General features: G+C 40.0%; 1 protein-coding gene across 1 annotated transcript in view; it reads left to right on the top strand.

The window, feature by feature from the left end:
* The first annotated feature begins 21,435 nt into the window (after positions 1-21,435).
* The window catches only part of LOC126071079 (vomeronasal type-2 receptor 26-like), a 44,742-nt gene continuing 43,613 nt past the window's right edge, over positions 21,436-22,564 (top strand). Inside the window, 1 exon segment of the mRNA XM_049875373.1 lies at positions 21,436-21,563. Coding sequence (XP_049731330.1) covers positions 21,436-21,563 — 128 coding nt within the window.

The following is a 22,564-nucleotide window of genomic DNA, read 5'->3' as shown; positions in this document are numbered from 1 at the left end:
TCAGTTCTTTTACTTCATCAATTCTTCCTTTTGCTTTAGCTGTTCGACGCTCAAGAGCAAGGTTCAGAGTCTCCTCTGACATCCATCTTGGTCTTTGTTTCCTGTCTTTTCAATGACGTCTTGCTTTCTTCATGGATGATGTCCTTGATGTCATTCCACAACTCATCTGGTCTGCGGTCACTAGTGTTCAATGCATCAAACCTATTCTTGAGATGGTCTCTAAATTCAGGTGGGGTATATTCAAAGTCATATCTTGGGTCTTGTGGACTTGCTCTGATTTTCTTCAGTTTCAGCTTGAACTTGCATATGAGCAATGGATGGTCTGTTCCCCAGTCGGCCCCTGGCCTTGTTCTGGCTGATGATATTGAGCTTTTCCATCATCTCTTTCCACAGATGTAGTCAGTTTGATTTCTGTGTGTTCCATCTGGTGAGGTCCATGTGTGTAGTCACTGTATATGTTGGTGAAAGAAGGTATTTGTAATGAAGAAGTCATTGGTCTTGCAAAATTCTGTCATTTGATCTCCAGCACTGTTTCTATCACCAAGGCCATATTTTCCAACTACTGATCCTTCTTCTTTGTTTCCAGCTTTCGCATTCCAACCGGCAGTAATTTTCAATGCATCTTGATTGCATGTTAGATCAATTTCAGACTGTAGCAGCTGATAAAAATCTTCTCTTTCTTCATCTTTGGCCCTAGTGTTTGGTGCGTAAATTTGAATAATAGTCGTATTAACTGGTCTTCCTTGTAGGCGTATGGATATTATCCTATCACTGACAGCGTTGTGCTTCAGGATAAATCTTGAAATATCCTTTTTGTTGATGAATGCAACACCATTTCTCTTCGAGTTGTCATTCCCAACATAGTAGACTATATGATTGTCCGATTCAAAATGGCCAACACCAGTGCATTTCAGCTCACTAATGCCTAGGATATCAATGTTTATGCGTTCCATTTCATTTTTGCCAATTTCCAATTTTCCTAGATTCATACTTCATACATTCCAGGTTCCAATTATTAATGGATGTTTGCAGGTGTTTCTTCTCATTTTGAGTCGTGCCACATCAGCAGATGAAGGTCCCAAAAGCTTTATTCCATCCACGTCATTAAGGTCGACTCTACTTTGAGGAGGCAGCTCTTCCCCAGTCATCTTTTGAGTGCCTTCCAACCTGAGGGGCTCATTTTCAGGCAGTATATCAGACAGTGTTCCAGTGCTATTCCTAAGGTTTTCACTGGCTAATGCTTTTCAGAAGTAGACTGCCCGGTCCTTGTTCCTAGTCTGTCTTAGTCTGGAAGCTCAGCTGAAACCTGTCCTCCATGGGCAACCCTGCTGGTATCTGAATACCAGTGGCATAGCTTCCAGCATCACAACAACACAAAAGCCCCTACAGTATGACAAACTGCCAGACACGTGGGGGTTCCAGCTGTAGACCCCCAAAATTCATGTCCTTGCCACATGTAAAACACTTTCACCCCCTTATATCATCCCAAAAGCCTTAAATCCAAGTCCAAATTCTTTCCTGTTGCATAATTTCTCTTCATCTGTGAAATCTAGAAGTTTTTTTGCTTTCAAAGTAGAATAATGGAACAGGCACAAGGTAAACCTTTCTATTAGAAATGGTAGAAATTGGAGGGAACGAGGAGATGGGGTCATTACCAACAATTTACATTACCTCTCAAGGGTCGAAAATAACCCTCTGTTCTGAGAGACCATCTGGGTAATGGCCCTGCCCTCCAGATACGAAGTGTTGGCTACAATCTCTGAATTCTGGCTGGAGTCCCCTAGGGCTTGAACTTCAGCTCTACCTCCCAGGCCCACGGGAACGGCAACTCTGTTCCATCAGCTTTGGGCAGCCCCATTCTCCTAGTCCATCTGAGTGGCGACTCTATCCACTCGGCCTTAGCAAACCCCATTCTTCTGCCCTTTGAGCATGGCAGCCCTGCCCCCTCAGCTTTGGTCAGTGAATCTGGCCCAATCCTTTAGCAAAATATTACTTTCATGTGATGTTAGTGACACTGTTGGATAAATTCCACATTCTGTTGGATCACCATTCTTTAGAATGGGCACATATATCTCTTCCAGTTTGTTGGCCAGTTAGCCAACATCCAAATTTCTTGCCATAGATGCGTGAGTACCTCCATTGCTGCATGCATTTGTTGAAACATCTCAACTGGTGCTTAATTCCTAGAGCCGTGTTTTTCACCAATGTCTTCAGTGTAGCCTACGTTTGAGGCCATTGTTGATGCCACTGTGTCAATCCATCTTGTTGAGGCTCTTCCTCTGTTCTGCTGACCTTGTCCTTTACCAAACATAATATCCAGGAGGATTGGTCCCTCTTGGTAACCCGTCCAAAGTAAGTGAGGCGAAATTTTCCCATCCACCGTCTAAGGAGCATTCTGGCCATACTTCTTGTAAGATCTATTTGTTTATTTCAGCAGTCGATGGTATATTATTCAATATTCTTTGCCAACACTATCATTTAGGTGTCTGTAAAGACTCTAACGATCCCTGGTGGTGCAGTAGTTAAGCACTCAGCTGCTAAGGAAAAGGTCAGTGGTTTGAACCCACCAGCCCCTCCGTGGAATAAAGACGTGGCAGTGTGTTTCCATAAAGATGAAAGCCTCAGAAACCCTGTGGGGGCAGTTTTCTGTCTGTAATGTCACTATGAGTTGGAATTGATAGCTATGGGTAAAGACTTTTACTCTGTGAGATTAAGGTGAGAGTAAGAGATGAAGCAAGCTCAGATTTTGGCCAGTCCAAATGGAAGTCCAAAGCCAAGCCACCCCTGCCAAAGCAATGTGTGGGAAAGGAACCCAAGACTGTGTCGAGTTTGGATTTGGGTGAGGATCTGGAGTCTGACCTGAAATTAGATTCTGCAGGCATGGAGGCACAACTACTAGAGTGAGGGCATGTGGAGTTCAATTTATTAATGGAGTATTAGCTCATGCCTGTCTCACAGTGGGTGTAGTGGGTCCCCGAACCCATACTGTAGTGATTTCCCCAGATCCAGAATGCGTAATTGGAATAGTCATGCTCAGCAACTGGCAGAAGCCACATGCTGGCTCCCTGACACATGGAGCGAGGGATATTATGGTACGAAAGTCTAAGTAGAAGCCATTAGAACTGCCCCTACCTAGGAATATAGGAAAGCAAAAGCAATGCTGCATTCCTGGAGGGATTGGAGAGATTACTGCCACCATTAAGGATTTGAAGAATGCATGGATATTGATTCCCACCACATCCGTATTGAACTGGCCTGTTTGTCTCATGAAAAAACAAATGGATCTTAGAGAATGACAGTGGATTATTGAAAACTTAACCAGCTGGAGACTGCAATTGCAGCTGCTGTTCCAGATGTGGTTTCATTGCCTTAGCAAATGAATATATCTCCTGGTACCTCGTATGGACCTGTTGATGTGTGTAATGCCTTTTTCTCCATACCTGTTTCAAAGGACCTCCAGAAGCCATAAGCCTTCAGCTGGCAAGGCCAGCAGTACACCTTTACTCTTCTGCCTCGGTGGTGTATCAACTCTCCAGTCTCATGTCATTTCAGCCTGAAGGGATCTCATTACCACCAAGCAAGAAGAGAGAGAAGAGGACTGCCTACTTTGGACACAGGGTCCCTGCACTGAGAAGCTCCTGGACCCAGGGTAAGACTGATGACAAGGACTTTCCTGAAGAGCCTTCCCTTGGAGCTTGTGCCTGAATTTAGCCTTCTAGCCTCCTAAACTGTGAGAGAATAAATTTCTTTTTGTTAAAGACATTTTCTTGTGGCATTTTTGTTGTAGCAGTGCTAGATATCTATGGCAAAATTCAAAGCCAACCTTCTTTGAGTAGAATATTTACACAGCTACAGGTCTCCTGTTGCTGTATTTATCATCTATCCTTGTTAAAAAGTTGCGGTGCTATTAAATTTTTTTGCTAAATTTTTAAACACAAATAAAAATGTTAATCTTGGAAATTTGCTGTAATTCCATTGGCATGTATATTTTATTACCACAGCAATTCTGAGACTCAAAATATTTTTTATCGTACTAGCTTTATGTGTAGTATTTGGGGGAAGAATTAAGAGAACAGAGAATTTCGAAATGGGTAATCCAAAGCATGAGATCGCAAACACTGTCATGAACTGGGGTTTGAGTCATAAGACAGAAAAAGAAACAGTGAATGAATATTCACGTTCTCTTCTCCTCCTGCAGGAAGTCTGACATTGGCCTGCATCTTGCCACATCCATCTTGACCTGTCTGTGTGTTCAGTACTTCACATTCTAACCAGAATATCCTTGCAAAAATAAATCAAATGACTCCCGTGTTTACAATCCTTTCATGAATTCTCATTAGTTTTAGGAGAAGTTTCAAATTCTGAATGCAGCCTATTCAGTCTTCCATTATCTGGCGCCTAAAACTTCAGTTATTACTTTCCCTGTTTCACTCTCTGGACTGCAGTCATAAGGAAACTGCAAATACCCTGTCATCTCTACTGTTCCATTCATCCTAAATTCTCCCTCTCCAGCCCCGACTGCTAACTAGATTTTACCAATCTTTCAGGTCTCTGATCAAATGTAACTTCTTCAGAAAGTATACTTCCGGGCCATTACTGTTCTTCCTCACGGCATCTGGGATTCTCTTTATACTCCTTCTCACATGTCAATTATTTGTGCAACAATATAGAGGTTTTCAGTGGTATATAGGGCTAACGTGTCTACAGATGCATTGTCATAGGCCCGTTTGTGATCTACACAGCTTGTTGCCTCAGCATTCATTAATCCCTCCTAGCTACCTGCCCACCCAAGTTCTCACATGGCCATTCTTATCTTGTCACATGGTCTCTCGACAGTTGTAGCCTCCACCCTCCCTGAGGACTCCAAATGCATATCTCTAGACAGGATCACTCCAGATTGTTAGATTCTCCACATGGAAGTTTAATAGATACATCAAGTTTGACATGTTCAAAATCCTAATCCTTGTTTTTATTGTTAGATCTCATTGAGTCAATTGTGACTCATAGCGATCCTGTGTACAACAGAGTGAAACACTGCCTGGTCCTGCACCATCCTCACAATCATTGTTATGCCGGAGCCCATTGTTGCAGCCACTGCGTCAATCCATCTCGTTGGGGGTCTTCCACTTTTTCGATGACCCTCTTGTTGACCAAGGTTGATATCTTTCTCCAGGGACTGATCCCTCATGATAACATGTCAAAAGAAAGTGAGACCAAACCTGGACATTATTTCTTGGAATGAGCATTCTGGCTGTACTTGTTCCAAGACAGATTTGTTTGTTCCACCAGTACTCATGGCATATTCAATATTCTTTGCTGATACCGTAATTCAAAGTTATCAATTCTTTGGTCTTCCGTAGGCATTGTCCAGCTCTCTCATGCATGTGAGGTACTTGAAAACAGCATGGCTTGGTAAGGTGCACCTTAGTTGTTAAAGTGATAGCTTTGCCTTTTAGCACTTTAAAGAGGTCTTTTGCAGTAGGTTTGCCCGATGCAATACGTCATCTGATTTTTTTTAATTTTTTTTTGTGCTTTAAGTGAAAGTTTAGAAATCAAGTCAGTGTCTCATACAAAAATTTATACATACTTTGCTATATACTCCTAATTGCTCTCCTACTAATAAAACAACACACTCCTTCCCTCCATTCTCTCTTTTCGTGTCCATTCAGCCAGCTTCTGACCCCCTCTGCCCTCCCATCTCCCCTGCATACAGGAGATGCCAACATAGTCTCATGTGTCCTCTTGATCCGAGAAGCTTCTTCACCAGTATCATTTTCCATCCCATATTCCAGTCTAATCCCTGTCTGAAGAGTTGGCTTTGAGAATGGTTCCTGTTTTGGGCTAATAGAAGGTCTGGGGACTGTAGCCTCTGGGGTCCTTCTAGTCCCATTCTGACAATTAAGTCTGGTCTTTTTATGAGAATTAGGGGTCTGCATCCCACTGCTCTCCTGATCTCTCAGGGCTTCTTTGTTGTGTTCCCTGTCAGAGGAGTCATTGGTTGTGGGCAGGCACCATCTAGTTCTTCTGGTCTCAGGCTGGTGTAGTCTCTGGTTTGTGTGGTCTTTTCTGTCTCTTAGGCTCATAGTTACCTTGTGTCTTTGGTGTTCTTCATTCTTCCTTGCTCCAGGTGGATTGAGACCAGTTGATGCATCTTAGATGGCTACTTGCCAGCGTTTAAGACCCCAGAGGCCACTCTCCAAAGTGGGATGCAGAATGCTTTCTTAATAGGTTTATTATGGCAATTGACTTCGATGTCTCCTGAAACCATTGTGTCCAAACCCCTGCCCGTGCTACACTGGCCTTTGAAGCATTCAGTTTAATCAGGAAACTAATTTGCTTTTGGATTAGTCCAGTTGTGTTGACCTTTCCTGTATTGTGTGTTGTCTTTCCCTTCACCAAAAAAAAAAAAAAACTTATCTACTATCTAATTAGTGAAAACCCCTTTCCCTCCCGCCCTCCATCCACCCTCTTATAACCATCAAAGAATATTTTCTCCTCTGTTTAAACTATTTCTCCAGCTCTTATACTAGTGGTCTTACACAATATTTGTACTTTTGCATCTAACTAATTTCACTCAGCATAATGTCTTTCAGATTTTTCCATGTTATAAAAAGTTTCATGGATTCATCATTGTTCTTTATTGATGTGTTGTGTTCCATTGCGCAAATATACCATAATTTATTTATCCATTTACCCTTTGATGGCCACCTTGGTTGCGTCCAACTTTTTGCTGTTGTAAACAGAGCTGCAGTGAACATGGGTGTGCATATATATGTCGTGTAAAGGCTCTTATTTCTCAAGGATGTATTCCAAGGAGTGGGATTGCTGGATCGTATGGTAGTTCGATTTCTAGTTTTTTAAGGAAGCACGAAATCAATTTCCAAAGTGGTTGTACCATTTTACATTCCCACCAGCAGTGTATAGGTGTTCCATTCATTCCACAACCTCTCCAATATTTATTCCTATGTGTTTTTTGGATTAAAGCCTGCCTTGCTGGAGTGAGATGGAATCGCGTTGTAGTTTTGATTTGCATTTCTCTGATGGCTAATGATCATGAGTATTTCCTCATGTGTCTGTTAGCTACCTGAGCCTTCTTTAGTGAAGTGCCTGTTCATATCCTTTGCCCATTTTTAATTGGATTATTTGTCTTTTTGTAGTTGAGTTTTTGTAGTATCATGTAGATTTTACAGATGAGGCGCTGATCGGAAATGCCATAGCTAAAAACTTTTTCCCAGTCTGTAGGTAATCTTTTTACTCTTTGGTGAAGTCTTTGGATGAGCATAGGTTTTTGTTTTTTAAGAGCTTCCACCAATCTAGTTTTTCTCCTGCATTGTTAGTAATGTTTAGTATACTGTTTATGCTATGTATTAGGGCTCCTAGTGTTGTCCCTGTTTTTTCTTCCATGATCTTTATCGTTTTAGATTTTATATTTAGTTCTTTGGTCCATTTTGAGCTTGTTTTTGTGCATGGTGTGAGGCATGGGCCTTGTTTCATTGCTTTGCAGATGGATATCCAGTTATGCCAGCACCATGTGTTAAAAAGATTGTCTTTTCCCATTGAACTGACTTTGGGCCTTCGTCAAATATCACGTGCTCATACGTGGATGGATTTATGTCTAGATTCTCAATTCTGTTCTGCTTGTCTATGTATGTGTTTTTGTACCAGTACCAGGCTGTTTTGACTACTGTGGCGGTGTAATAGGTTCTAAAATCAGGTAGAGTGAGGTCTCCCACTTTGTTCTTGTTTTTCAGTAATGCCTTACTTATCCGGGGTCTCTTTCCCTTCCTTATGAAGTTGGTGATTTGTTTCTCCATCTCATTAAAAAATATCATTGGAATTTGGATCGGAATTGCATTGTATCTATGGATGACTTTTGGTAGAATAGACATTTTCACAATGTTAAGTCTTCCTATCTGTGAGCAAGGTATGTTTTTCCACTTATGTAGGTGTCTTTTGGTTTCTTGCAGTAGTGTCTTGTAGTTTTCTTTGTATAGGTTTTTACATTCTGGTAAGATTTATTCCTAAGTTATTTTATCTTCAGGGGGGCTGATGTAAATGGTATTGATTTGGTGATTTCATCTTCAGTGTTCTTTTTTTTTTTGGTGTAGAGGATTCCAACTGATTTTTGTATCTTTATCTTGTGTCTTGATACTCTGCTGAACTCTTCTATTAGTTTCAGTAGTTTTTTTGAGGATTCTTTAGCTTTTTCTGTATATAAGGTCATGTCATCTGCAAATAGAGGTACTTTTACTTCTTTACCAACCTGGATGCACTTTATTTTTTTATCTAGCCTAACTGCTCTGGCTAGGACCTCCAGCACAATGTTGAATAGGAGTGGTGATAAGGGGCATCCTTGTCTGGTTCCCTTTCTCAAGGGGAATGGTTTCAGAATCTCTCTGTTTAGGATGATGTTGGCTATTGGCTTTGTATAAGTGCCCTTTATTGTTTTGAGGAATTTTCCTTCTATTCCTATTTTGCTGAGTGATTTTATTATGAATGAGTGTTGAACTTTGTCAAATGCCTTTTCTGCATCAATTGATAAAATCATGTAGTTCATTTATTTTGTTTTATTTATATGAGGAATTATATTAATTGTTTTTCTAATGTTGAACCATCCCTGCGTAAGTGTTATGAATCCCACTTGGTCATGGTGAATTATTTTTTTGATATGTGTTGTTGAATTCTGTTGGCGAGAATTTTGTTGAGGATTTTTGCATCTAAGTTCATGAGGGATATAAGTCTGTAATTTTCTTTTTTTGTGGTGTCTTTACCTGGTTTTGGTGTCAGGGATATGTTGGCTTCATAGACTGAGTTTGGGAGTATTCTTTCTTTTTCTATGCTCTGAAATACCTTCAGTAGTAGTGGTGTTACTCCTTCTCTGAAAATCTGGTAGAACTCTGTAGTGAAGCCGTCAAGGTCAGGGTTTTTTTTTTGTTGGGATTTTGATTTCCTTTTCAGTATCTTCTTTTGTTATGAGTCTATTTAGTTGTTCTAGTTCTGTTTGTGGTAGTTTAGGTAGGTAGTGTGTTTCTAGGAATTCCCAGATTTCCTCTAGGTTTTCAAATTTGTTAGAGTACAATTTTTCATAGTAATCTGATATGATTCCTTTAATTTCTCTTGGGTCTGTTATGATATCGCCCATCTCATTTCTTACTTGGGTTATTTGTTTCCTTTCCTGTTTTTCTTTTGTCAGTCTGGCCAATGATTTATCAATTTTTTAAATTTTTTTCAGAGAACCAGCTTTTGGTCTTGTTAGCTCTTTCAATTGTTTTTCTGTTCTCTAATTCATTTAATTTTGCTCTACTTTTTATTATTTGCTTTCTTCTGGTGCCTGAGGGTTTGCTTCTTTCTATTTGTTCAAGTTGTAGGAATAATTCTTTGATTTTGGCCGTTTCTTCTGTTTGGATACATGCATTTCTTGATATAAATTGACCTCTGAGTACTGGTTGCGCTGTGTCCCAACAGTTCTGATAGGAAGTATTTTCACTGTGATTGGATTCTATGAATTTCTTTATTGCCTCCTTAATGTCTCCTATAACGCAGTCTTTTTTGAGCCTGGTATTGTTCAGTTTCCAAGTATTTGATTTTTTTTATCCTGGTTTTTCTGTTACTGATTTCTACTTTTTTGGTCTTATGGTTAGAGAAGATGTTTTGTAATATTTTGATGTTTTGGATTCTGCAAAGGCTTGCTTTATGACCTAATATGTGGTCTCTTCTAGAAAATGTTCCATGTGCACTAGGAAAAAAAGTATACTTGGTTGCTCGTGGGTAGAGTGTTCTGTATATGTCTATGAGGTTGAGTTGGTTGTTTGTGGCGTTTATTGTCTTTATTGAGCTTCTTACTGGATGTCCTGTCCATCACCGAAAATGGTGTGTTGAAGTCTCGTACTACAATTGTGGAGCTGTCTATCTCACTTTTCAATACTGTTAGGGCTTTTTTTTATGTATCTTGCAGCCCTGTCATTGGGTGCATAAATATTTAATATGTTTATATCTTCCTGGTATATTGTCCCTTTAATCATTATATAGTGTCTTTCTTTATCCTTTGTGGTGAATTTAACTTTAAAGTCTATTTTGTCAGAAATTAGTATTGCCACTCCTTCTCATTTTTGCTTGTTTTTCACTTGATATATTTTTTTCCATCCTTTGAGCTTGAGCTTGTGTCTCTAAGTCTAAGGTGTGTCTCTTGTAGGCAGCACATAGCTGCATTATGTTTTTTTGAATCAAATTTGTAACTCTTTGTCTCTTTATTGGTGCATTTAGTCCATTTACATTCAGTGTAATTATAGATAGGTGTGAGTTTAGTGTTGTCATTTTGATGCCTTTTTTTGTGTGTTGTTAACAATTTCATATATCCACTTTCTTTTTTGTGCTGAGAAGTTTTTCTTTGTAAATTGTGTGTTCTGTTTTTCAGTGTAGTTGATTTTGTTTTTGCTGAGTCTTTATGTTTATCTTGGTTTTTATTTTGAAATATGGGATTGTTAGTCTTCTTTGTGGTTACCTTAATATTTACCCCTGTTTTTCTAAGTATAAACCTAACTCATATCTCCATGTATTGCCTTGATTTCCTTTCCATGTAGGAGATCTGTGCCTACTTTATTTAGTCTCCCTTTATTGATTATTGTCATCTTTCATGTAATGACATCAGCGATTCCCTGTTTTGAGCTTTTTTTTAATCTTATTTTTGTGATTTCCCTATCTGAGTTGATATTGCAATTCTCTGTTCTGTGTCCTAGTGTTGTGTTGATTTCTGATATTATTGATTTTCTAAGCAGAGAATTCCCTTTAGTATTTCTTGTAGTTTTGGTTTGGTTTTTGCAAATTCCCTAAGCTTGTGTTTATCTGTAAATGACTTAATTTTGCCTTCCTATTTCAGAGTCAGTTTTGCTGGATATGTGATTCTTAACTGGCAGTTTATCTCCTTCAATGCTCAATATATGTCATCCCATTGCCTTCTTGCCTTCATGGTTTCTGCCAAGTAGTCTGAACTTATTGATTCTCCTTTGTAGGTGACTTTTTGCATATCCCTGGCTGCTCTTAAAATTTTCTCTTTATCTTTGGTTTGGCAAGTTTGAGGATAATATGTCTTGGTGACTTTCTTTTGAGGTCTACATTGTATGGGGTTTGATGAATATCTTGAATAGATATCCTTTCTCCTTTCATGATGTCAGCGACATTTTCTACCAACAAATCTTCAGCTATTCTATCTGTATATTCAGTTATCAATCCCTGTTCTGGTATTCCAATCACTAGCAAGTTATTCTTCTTGATAGAGTCCCACATGATTCTTAGGGTTTCTTCATTTTTTTTAATTCTTTTATCTGATTTTTCTTCAAATATCTTGGTGCCCAGTGACTTATCATCCATCTCCACAATTCTGCCTTCCAGTTCCTCAATTCTGCTGGTCTGACTTCCTATTGAGTTGTCTAATTCTGTAATTTTATTGTTAATCTTTTGGATTTCTGAATGCTGTCTCGCTGTGGATTCTTGCAGCTTATTAGATTTTTCATTATGTTCTTGAAGAATCTTTTTAATTTCTTCAACTGCCTTATCTGTGTGTTTCTTTGCTTTTTCTGTACATTGCCTGATTTCATTCCAGATGTCATTCCTGATGTCTTTAAGTGTTCAGTTTATTAATCTTTTGTATTTTATATCTTGCAATTCCAGAAATACGTCTTCTTCTAGGAGAGACCTTTATTCTGTGTTTTGGGAGCTGTAGAAGTAATCATGGTCTGCTTCTTTATGTGATCTGATATCAACTGCTGTCACAAGCCATCTATAAGTTACTGTAATAATTGATATTATGTTTGCTCACTGTGTCCTATCTTTTTTTTGTTTTGTTTTAATATACCCAGGTAGGCTACTAGAGTGTGCCAACTTGATTATTGGAGCCTTTAAAGCACTAATGTCCTGTTACCAGATGGTTAGAGCTGTTACCAGGTATAAGAGCCTATGAATCCATTCGCTATTCTTGGATAGAATCAGTTCAGGTGTCCTGATAGTCGGTCACCTACTGTGTGGTATAGGCTCTCACCTACTATCTTAGAGGAGTAGTGGTGATGGTTGTATGCACTGGCTTCTGGTAGCGGCAGGGGGTCACACTCTGAGGTGGGCAGGGTGGTGACAGCCTTCCCCCAAGTGTCATTTAACAAGGAGCCTCTCTGTTCTCTAGAGTGCTGTGGTGCATGGGCTCTGCAGGTGTACCTTAGGCACCCAGTGCTTATACCTGTAAAGACTCGTAGGCACCACTATCCTCAGAGCCCTTTCACGGGTGGCTAGGTGGCGTGGGTAGAACCTTAGCCCTCAGGTTCCTGCTGTGGGTAGGTTAGGGCTCTGTTTAATAGGTAGAGTGGTGTCAGACCTCCAAAACCTGCCTCTCCACTGTGTTGCTGAAACAATTACAGTGAGACCTCCAACAGATTGGCCTTTGCATTATAATAGCCACCTGGTTCCATGCAGAGGTGAAAGCCAAAGTCTATGGATCGCTTATGCCTGGACTGGAGCCAGTTCTGCTCTGGGCTTCCAGTTTAGGGGAGTCAGGTAAGTATTTTTCCCCTGTTTGTGAATTTGCTCCTTCTCCCAGGCCAGAAGAATGGGTCAGAGAGAGTGTGCTGCAAGTTCTGTCTCAGGCCCAGGGAATTCAAATGTTATTGAAGCTGGCTGGGGCAGGGGGATGAGGGAACAGATAGATAGGATAGAGAACTTTCAGAAGAAGGAGCTATTAGATCCATGTGGTAAATTAAACAAAATCACATATCTAGTGTTAGAGCTCTGTTTTATCTCAGATTCTAGAGGCGTGTGGAGCCTGTGTGCATTGGCTGGGTCTCTGCCGAGATTACCCTGGGGGTTAGGGCTGCGTCCTGTGTTTGCCTTCTTTCTGTGAAGCAGCTTTGTCCCAAACCCCACCACCAGATCTGTGGCCGTCACACAAGGGGCTTGGGGTGCTGGCACTTTGCCTTTTTTCCACTGAAGTAGCCACTTCCTAAACTCCACAGGTAGGTCCGCTGAAGGCACACCACAGGGTCAGGAATGCGCCTCTTTTGTTTGCCTTCGTTTGGTGATTTTGCCACGTCTCAGGAAGCTACCATCAGCCCCACTGCCTTCGCACCAAAGAATAGCACCAAGGAATCGGAGCTGAGGTGCTGAGTGGGCTCAGCAACTTGTCGCTGCTTCTGCATGGCCTCTAGCTCCACTGTGACTCAGGTCGATTCCTTAGTTCCGTGTTTGATGCTCAGGGTTTGTAGATTGTCACATATGTAATGGATTCACCTGGTTTTTCAGGTCTTTGTTGCAAGAGGGTTCAGTGGAAACTTCTGACTAGTTAGCCATCTTCGCCCTTTCCTTTTCATTTTTGACCATTTCCAGTTTTCCTGGATTCATACGTGGTACATTTCACATTCTGGTTATTAATGGATATTTGCAGCCCCATGTGTCTGTCAGTTTGTTGTATTGTGGGGGCTTGTGTGTTGCTGTGATTCTGGAAGCTATGCCACTGGTATTTGGATGTGAGCAGTGTCACCCATAGTGGATAGGTTTCAGCTGATCTTCCAGGCTAAGACAGACTAGGAAGAAGGACCAGGCGGTCTACTTCTGAAAAGACCTCCCCAGTGAAAACCTTATGAATAGCAGTGAAACCTTGTCTGATACAGTGCCGGAAGATGAGCCCCCCAAGTTTGAAGGCAGTCAAAAGTCATTCCAGGGGTTCGGTAGTATATTTGAGAGGGCAGAAGAAAGAATCAGCAAACTTAAAGAAAGGTCAATTGAGATTATCCAGTCAGAGAAGCAGAAGATGAAAAGAATGGGGGGAAAAAAATCAAAGAACAAAACCAAAAAAAAAAAAAAAAACAGCCTAAAAGACCTGTGGGATAACATCAAGTGTACCAATATACACATAATGGGAATACCAGAGGGAAAGGAGAGAAAGGGGCCAGAAGAATATTTGAAGGAATAATGGTTGAAAAGTTTCCAGATTGGATGTTGTTGTTGTTAGGTGCCGTCAAGTCTGTTCCGACTCATAGCGACCCTATGCGCTGCCTGGTCCTGCGCCATCCTTACAATCGTTGTTGTGCTTGAGCCCATTGTTGCAGCCAGTGTGTCAATCCACCTCGTTGAGGGTCTTCCTCTTTTCCGCTGACCCTGTACTTTGCCAAGCATGACGTCCTTCCCCAGAGACTGATCCCTCTTGACAACATGTCCAAAGTATGTAAGACGCAGTCTCACCATCCTTGCTTCCAAGGACTATTCTGGCTGTACTTTGTCCAAGACAGATTTTTTCGTTCTTGTGGCAGTCCATGGTATATTCAATATTCTTCGCCAACACCACAATTCAAAGGCATCAGTTCTTCTTTGAAGAAGAATTGCATGTGAAAGCTGAAAAATGATTTAATGAAAGACATAAATCTACATCCAAGAAGCTCAGTGAACTGTAAGCAGGATAAACTCAAAGAGATCCACGTAGAGACATGTTACAGACAAATCTGTTGAAAGAAAAAGACAAACGGAATTTTGAAAACAACAAGAGAAGAGGGTGTCATCACATAGATGGGCTTCTCAATCAGATAACAGTCACTTTCTCATTAGAAACTGTGGAGGCCAAAAGTCAGTGGGATAGAGTCCATAAAGTATTGAAAGTAAAAAAAAAGAAGTGAGATAAGAAAAACTATTTCTTTAAAAATGAAGAAGTTAAGAAATTTTCAGATTAATGGAAACTGAGGGAGTTAATCACCAGTACAACTAACCTACAAGAAATGCTAAAGGGGGTCTCCCAAGATAAACTGAAAAGACATTAGACAGTAACTAGAAGCCATTTGAAGAAATAAAGAAAAATGTTAAAGTAGCTACATAGGTAAATATTAAAGGTATTATTGCATATTTGATTTTTAAGTACTCTTTTTTCTTAGATTTTTTTTCCATATATAATATAAAGAACAAATGCATAAGTCAATAATTGTAAAGGTAAGTTCATAGGCACACAATGTAAAAAGACCTAGTTTGTGACTATAACAGCATAATGGGGGGCAGTATGGCACTGAAAAGGAGTAGAGTTTTTTTTACGCTATTGAAATTAAGTCAGTATTAATTCAAACTTGATTTCTATAAAGTTAATATGTTAATTGAAATTCCTAGGTTAATGACTAAGGGAAAACTAAGATATATACAGAATAAGAAATGAGATGGGAATCAAATTGGTACACTGGGGAAAAAATGATGAAACAGAACTGAAAGCAGTACTGGAGGAACTGAGGAACAAAAAAGATTTAAGATGTAGAAAATAGATAGTAAGATGACTGATAAGTCCTTTCTTATCAGTTAATTATTTTAAATATAATTTGAATAAACCCTATAACAAAAACACATATTACTGAATCTTTAAAAACATCTTGATCCAGCTGGATGCTCTTTACAAGAAACTCACATGAGAGGGGGTATTGCATGGTTTAAAATTAGTTAAGGTGTGCGTCAGGGTTGTATCCTTTCACTACACTTACTTAATCTGTATAAAACATTTGTCTTCTGGTTTTATAAGTATTCTTTTAGCAATGAACATAAATGCTAAGTGTCTTAGGCTGGGTTCTCTAGAGAAGCAAAACCAGTGGAGTGTCTAAATATATATAGCTAGAGAGAGAGAGAGGTTTATATGAAGGAAATGGCTCACGCGTTGTAGAGGCTGGAAACTCCCAAGTAAGGCTGAAGGCTTCTTCTGACTCACAGAGTTGGCAAATCCAAGATCCAGACCACAGAGACTGATGAACTCAAGGTCAGCAAGTGTCATGGATTGAATTGTATCCCTCCAAAATATCTGTCAACTTGGCTAGGTCATGATTCCCAGTATTGTACGATTTTCCACCATTTGGTCATCTGATGTGATATCCCTATGTGTTGGCAATCCTATCTCTCTGATGCCGATGAGATGGAATTAACAGCCTTTATGTAAACTCAATCTAGAAGATGAGATTGTGTCTTAAGCCAATCTATTTTGAGACATAAAAAAGAAAAGCCAGCAGAGAGACAGGGGGACCTCACACTACCAAGAAAGCAGTGCCGAGAGCAGAGCCTATCCTTTGGACCTGAGGTTCCTGTGCAGAGAAACTCCTAGACCAAGGGAAGATTAATGACAAGGACCTCCCTCCAGAGCTGACTGACAGAGAAAGCCTTTCCCTGGAGCGGACGCCCTAAATTTGGACTTGTAGCCTACTAAACTGTGAGAGAATAAATTTCCTTAAAGCCATGCACTTGTGATATTTTTGTTAGAGCAGTACTGAATAACTAAGACAGCAGGCAAGCTGCTAGCTCAAGTCCCAAGAAAGAACTGGAGGTCAGATGAACAGAAGCCAGCTGCAATATCCAGAGCAAGCAAACTAGTGAGCCTTACTAGAAAGCCCACCTATATTGGATGCAGGCACAACCCCAAGGAAATTTCCTTTCAGCTGATTGGCTACTCATAGCAGATCCCATCATGGAGGTGATCACATTATAGCAGGTCTCATCATGAAGATGATTTCATCATTATACAACTGCCAGATTACATCATAACTGATAATCCACTGAGAATCATGGCCCAGCCAAGTTGACACACAGTCTTAATAATCACACTAAGTAACCCACTTTGTCATAAATGCTAGGGTGGTCAATACCAGAAAATAATTGATTTCAGAGGCTTTGACAAAGATGATGTGCCGTAAATATATAGCATTATTTATTTTGACACGTATTTATATACTGCTTCTTTCTCCAAAAGTCTGTGAACTGGTTTTTGAAAAAAAAGCAATTGTTTGTCTTTTCTGTGGCTTATTGGCATTGGTCGTTGAGCACTGGGGCTAGGATTTTGAGAAAGATGTCATTAATATGAATGTGAGACAAAACCACAGACAATTAAAATAATTTTTATGTTGCCGTTGGTCTCATAGCCTTCCTGTGAATCAATCACATGTGATTTAAGACTGTGTTTGAACCAACTTCTCACTTTGTGCATTGTTAACAACACTCATCACAAAATTCAGATAAAAGGTAAAAAGGAATTATGTGGTAGTACAAGAATCTCAGTGCTATTTTTACAGCAAACATTATATGTACTTACCATGAGCCAAGTGTCAATACCTTCTAGCTGAAGACCGTCAGGAACACACCTGTAGCTAAATCATCGAAGACAGAGCCCATTAGGAGTGGCAGGGGTGGTGGAGTGAAAGTGAGAGAGGGTAAGCAAAAGTTACAAAGCAAAGACTATGTCTTGTACATTTAGCAGGGTGGGAGAGGCAAGGAGCAGAGCATTTGTATAGGCTTGATGTTTTGTAATGGCGCTGGTTGTGGGAAGAAAGCAATATGCAATAGGTTGGGGGCAGATTATGTAAGGTCTTGAATGTGAAGCTAAGGCATTAATCTTGTAGGAAGAGACATCGAACATTACTGAAGGGAGTTAGAAAAAATTGCAAGAACTAGTAACAGAATCGCATCTAATTCTGACTTGCCTAACAGGGCATGAAGTGCACAAAGCTAAGGTTTAGTACGGTGCCTTTCATATCATTTTGGTCAGAAGCCACAGTAAGAATACATCCTATGCCGAAACCCAGTATACAGTACTGATGCACACATACACACACAACTGAAACTTAAGATAAACAAGACTTTGCCTTATCATGTGTGCAACATTATTTTCTACTCCACTCCACTCCACCTGCTTCTGCTTTACTTCACTTGATTGTACTTCATGCTTGTGTATCCTCATTATTTTTTTCTATCTACAAAGGAATGGCCAAAAGTTTGAAAAATAGTGTTTTACAAAGATAAATTAGTGAGGAAAGTGAACCGCAGGGTACAAAATAGGGGTAGGATGGTACTTATTAGGTGATAGCATTGTTCATTTACTAATAAACTCCTTAATTCTTTCCTTCAACCAAATTTGATGAAGTATGTATTACGTACCAGGCATGGAGATACAAAGATTCCCAAGATTCAGTCATGCCCTCGGAAGGCTTGTGGCTAGTGGTAGAGACAGGTAGCCAATTCAGTGTGGCAAGTGCTTTAATAGAGATTTGAGAAAAAGTTCCCCGTAGAGATCTCGCAACCTCAGGAAAATGTTGTTAGGCGCCATCCAGTCAGGTCCTACTTATAGCAACGCTATGTACAACTGTATGAAACACTGCCTGGTCCTGCCTTGTCCTCACAAATGTTGTGTTTGAGACCGTTGTTGCTGCCACAGTGTCAATCCGCTTCATCGAGTGTCTTCCTCTTTTTCACTGACCCTCTATTTTACCAGGTTCAAGTAATCAAAAGTTTCATTTTACTTTGATCCACAATTAACACCAATGGAAACAGTAGTCTGGAAAACAAATGATGCATTGCCCTGGGCAAGCTTGCTGCAGGAGACCTCTTTAAAGTGTTAAAAAGCAAAGATGTCACCTTGAAGACTAAGGTAGAGGGTCAGTGAAAAAGAGGAAGACTCTCAACAACATGGATGGACACATTGGCTGCAACAACGGGCTTGAGCATAACAATGATTATGAGAATGGCGAGGGACAGGGCAGTATCTCATGCTGTTGTACATAGAGTCCTTATGACTCAGTGGCACCTAACAACAACAACAACAACTCTACCAAGCATGATATCCTTTTCCAGAATCTGATCCCTCCAAAGTATGTGAGATGAAATTTTGCCATCCCGGCATCCTAGGAGCTTTCTGATTGTATTTCTTCCAAGACAGACTTGTTCATTCTTCTGGAAGGCCATGGTGTATAGTCAGCGCTCTTCACCAACACCGTAATTCAAAGGCATCAATTCTTCTTTGATCTTCTTTATTCCTTGTCCAGCTTTCACAGGCAGGTGCGTCTATTGAAAATACCATGGCTTAGGTCAGACGCACTTCAGTTTTCAAAGTGACATCTTTGCTTTTTAACAGTTTCAAGAATACTTTTGCAGCAGATTTACCCAATGCAATATGTTCTTTGATTTCCTAACTGCTGCTTCCATGGTTGTTTATTGAGGATCCAAATAAAATGAAATCCTTGACAACTTCAATATTTTCTCCATTTGTGATGATATTGCATATTGGTCCAGTTGTGAGGAGTTCCATGTTTTTCATGTTGAAGTGCAATCCATACCGAAGGCTGTGGTCTTTGATCTTTATCAGTAAGTGCTTCAAGTCCTCTTCACTTTCGGCAAGCAAGGCTGTGTCATCTGTGTAATGCAGGTTGTTCAGGAGTCTTCCTCCGATGCTGATACCATATTTTTCTTCATATAGTTCAGCTTCTCGGGTTATATAGATTGATTGAGTATGATGAAAGGCTACAACGCAGATTCGCACAATAATGAAACACTGCCCTGTCCTGCATCACCCTCAGAATCCTTGCATGCTTGAGCCCACGTTTGCAGGCACTGTATCAGTCCATCTCATTGAGGATCTTCCTCTCTTTGTTTCTTATGTCTCATTAATTCTCAGGTCAATTAATCTGACGTTGACTGTGAGACAAAGTAGAAGTCAACCTCTGAGTAGAATATTTACATTTGTAAGCCCCCTGCAAGTCTATTTATCATTTTTTTTGCATGTTAAAATTTTTTTGATGGTATTGCTTTTTAGTATTAAGGGTTCTAAGTACTGGTAAAAAAATGATGTTTGAAGTTTTGTATAATTCCATTGTCACATGTATTTTATTGCTACAGTAACTCTAGAGTGCAGACTTATTTTTTATTGTAGTAGCATTGTGTGTAGAAATGGAGGGAACGTGCTGAACGAAATGAGAATTCCGAAACGAATAATCCATAGAAGTGATATCAAACTTTGCCATGAAGCTGGGGTTTCAATAAGTTATGTAACAGAAAAAGTAAAAAAGGAATCTATATCCACACTCCCTTTCCCTCGTGCAATCATTCTCACAGTGGCTGCATTTCTTCCCAGCCAAATCCTATACTTCTGTGCTTTTTTGTACAGATGGTGGAGATGCTGAGCAATCAGCAGGGAAGCCTATATTATATGGAAAATGGGAAGAATAATTAAGAGAGAGTCTAAAAGAGTCAGAGAAGAGAGAGAGAATGAATCTGGGTTTGGAAGAGACTATTTGGAGTTGGAAGTCAAGATAAGATGGAAGCTTCTGGTAGCAGCTTTGGTACATGAGGATTTCGAGAAGGCTAAAGGTAAGAAAAAATATTTTAAGAGGTTCTGCTCTTCATATGGAATGTTCTTCCACTTTGGGCATTAATCTATAGTTTCTTCTAGAAATCTTATGCTATTTGAAATATTTCTTCCAACTTTATCACTTTAAGACAGAAATTTTTTTTTTTTGCTTCCAGCAATTAACTTAGTAAGTCTCATTTATATCCAAATCTTTTCTTTTCTCACTGATTTTGATGCTGCTTTTACAATATAATTATTATTGTTGTTGTTAGGTGCCCACGAGTCCATTCAGACTCATACTGACCCTCTGTAGGACAGAATGAATATAATAGCATCTGACTGTACTGGATTTGCTTGTGATCATTCTGCTGCATGGATATATCTATTTAGATTGAGCCAGTTTCACACTGGCTAAGCAAAGCTTCATGGTGCATGTAATAAAGAGGAGACCAAACCTTTTCTCTTCATTCTTGTTTGTAAAAAAAAAAAAAAAAAAAAACAACCCAGTGCCCTCGAGTCGATTCCAACTCATAGCGACCCTATAGGATTATCTTGCCCAGTTATTCTTGTGGCAAACATGGCTAAGTTGCCTTTCCAATATCTATTCTCAACTTTTTTTTTTTTTTAATACTAGAACACTGGTTTAGTTTGGGATTGCAATATACCCAGCTAAAAACCTCAGTATAGGGGTTGCCATGCCTATTAGTTTCCTATTGCTGCTATAAAAAATTACCATAAACTAGTGACCTAAACCAACATAAATTTATTATCTTTAAGTTCTGGAAGACAGATGTCCAAAATGAGTCCCACTGAGCTAAAAATCAAGACGTCTGCCTTCCTTTCTGGAGGTTCTAAGGAAAAATCTGTTTTTAGATTTTCATCAGTGGTCCTTATGATGTGCCGTACATGAGATGTCATATTCTTGGGTAGGGAAATTCTCTTTCAGGACAGCTGGGTCCATTGGCAGTGAGGGAATCTGCATCTGGTGCCAAAGCTGAATCCATGGGACCGAACTGGCAGTAAAGTTTTCTTTCTTTATGGTCCCATGGCCTCCAAGGAGTGGAGTCCTGGAGAATGGAGTAACAATTAAACAATGTATTTTTTGAGAACTTCTGAGAAATCTGCCTCTGAGCCCCCAAAGCTTTAAATTCTCCCTCTGCTGCTCAACTGCAACACACCGGCCACAGGCTAAGATCCCCCTCATTTGTAGTCCTCCGCTGAAAGGTCCATCCACTCCTGAGACCCAGCACTGGAAACCACCTCCCTGCCTAGCCTGTACCCGTTGTTCAAAGGAGAAAGGGCCAGTGTAGCCCGGTCTGTGGGGTGATGCCATGGAGAAGCCAGAGAACTCCAGGGAGTTCTGTGGGCATGGGTTCTGTGGGAATGGATTTCAGGGGAAGGAAAGCTTTTATGAACCATGTCTTCTGGGGAACAGTCAGGGTGATGACATAGTGAAATGGTATTGATTCAAATTCTATACCGTCCAGGTCCCTACTCTGAAGGGGCTTCTCAGAGCCCATTCTCTCTGGTTCCCTTTCCTTCTTGCTTCCATCTCAGAGACCAATCTGCTCTTTGAGCAGAAATATTTACTCTCCCCTCAGGCTGTTTAGCTCTCAGGATTCTGCTCTGGTTCAACCTTAGCACCTCCTCTTATTTGTCAAGCACTGACTACAGGAGGCAGCGCTGCTCAGTGAGGAAGGCCCTGACTTGGAATCAGACAAGGGTGAGTTCTAATTCAGCCCTTTCCACATAGTAGCTGATGGACTGTATAAATATTCTTTACATACTAGGAACCTGCTTCTTCATCAGCACAACAGTGAGTACAAGGACCTCAGAGGAAGCTCGTGGTATGACAGATACAATGTGTCAATGTCTAGAATCTATTGTCTAGTGTCATTTGAAAAACACCATTTATTTATCATTCACATGATACGTTCCAACAAGAATTTTTAGAAAGTCTACACAATTACATAAGACAAAGGAAAATGTTTTAAACGTATAGAAGAAGAGAAACATTGGGTCAAAAGAAAAGAAAGGAAACATAAAATGAAGGGAGAAATGACAAAGTAAACAAAATTCATATTATAATATCTCACACAGGTGCCAACATTAGGTGCCTGATTTGGCTGTGTATATTCCAGTGAAGACAAAAGACTGTGTTTGTAGTGTTAGCATAAGATTTGGCTATATAAATGGAAAAACTCAATTAAAAGTACTTTAAACACAAAAGGAGTTTATTTTCTCTTCCATAAAAGAAGGGTCCAACATAATAGCTCCAGGTTAACATGAGTGCAAGCACTAGTCTATATTTCTGCTCTGCCATTCACAATGTGTGGTTTTTGTATATATGATGGCTTCTAGATTCCAGTTGTCATGTACAAACTGGGGGTAAGAAGAAGACGGAAAAGGGGAAATGTTTCTAAAGAGCATTCCAATATTCCCATCCCAAACCTTCCCTTC

Source organism: Elephas maximus, chromosome 3, assembly GCF_024166365.1.
Source record: "Elephas maximus indicus isolate mEleMax1 chromosome 3, mEleMax1 primary haplotype, whole genome shotgun sequence".
NCBI lineage: Eukaryota > Metazoa > Chordata > Mammalia > Proboscidea > Elephantidae > Elephas > Elephas maximus.
Note: the sequence above shows the minus strand (reverse complement) of the source record. Positions and strands in the feature narration are given on the sequence as shown.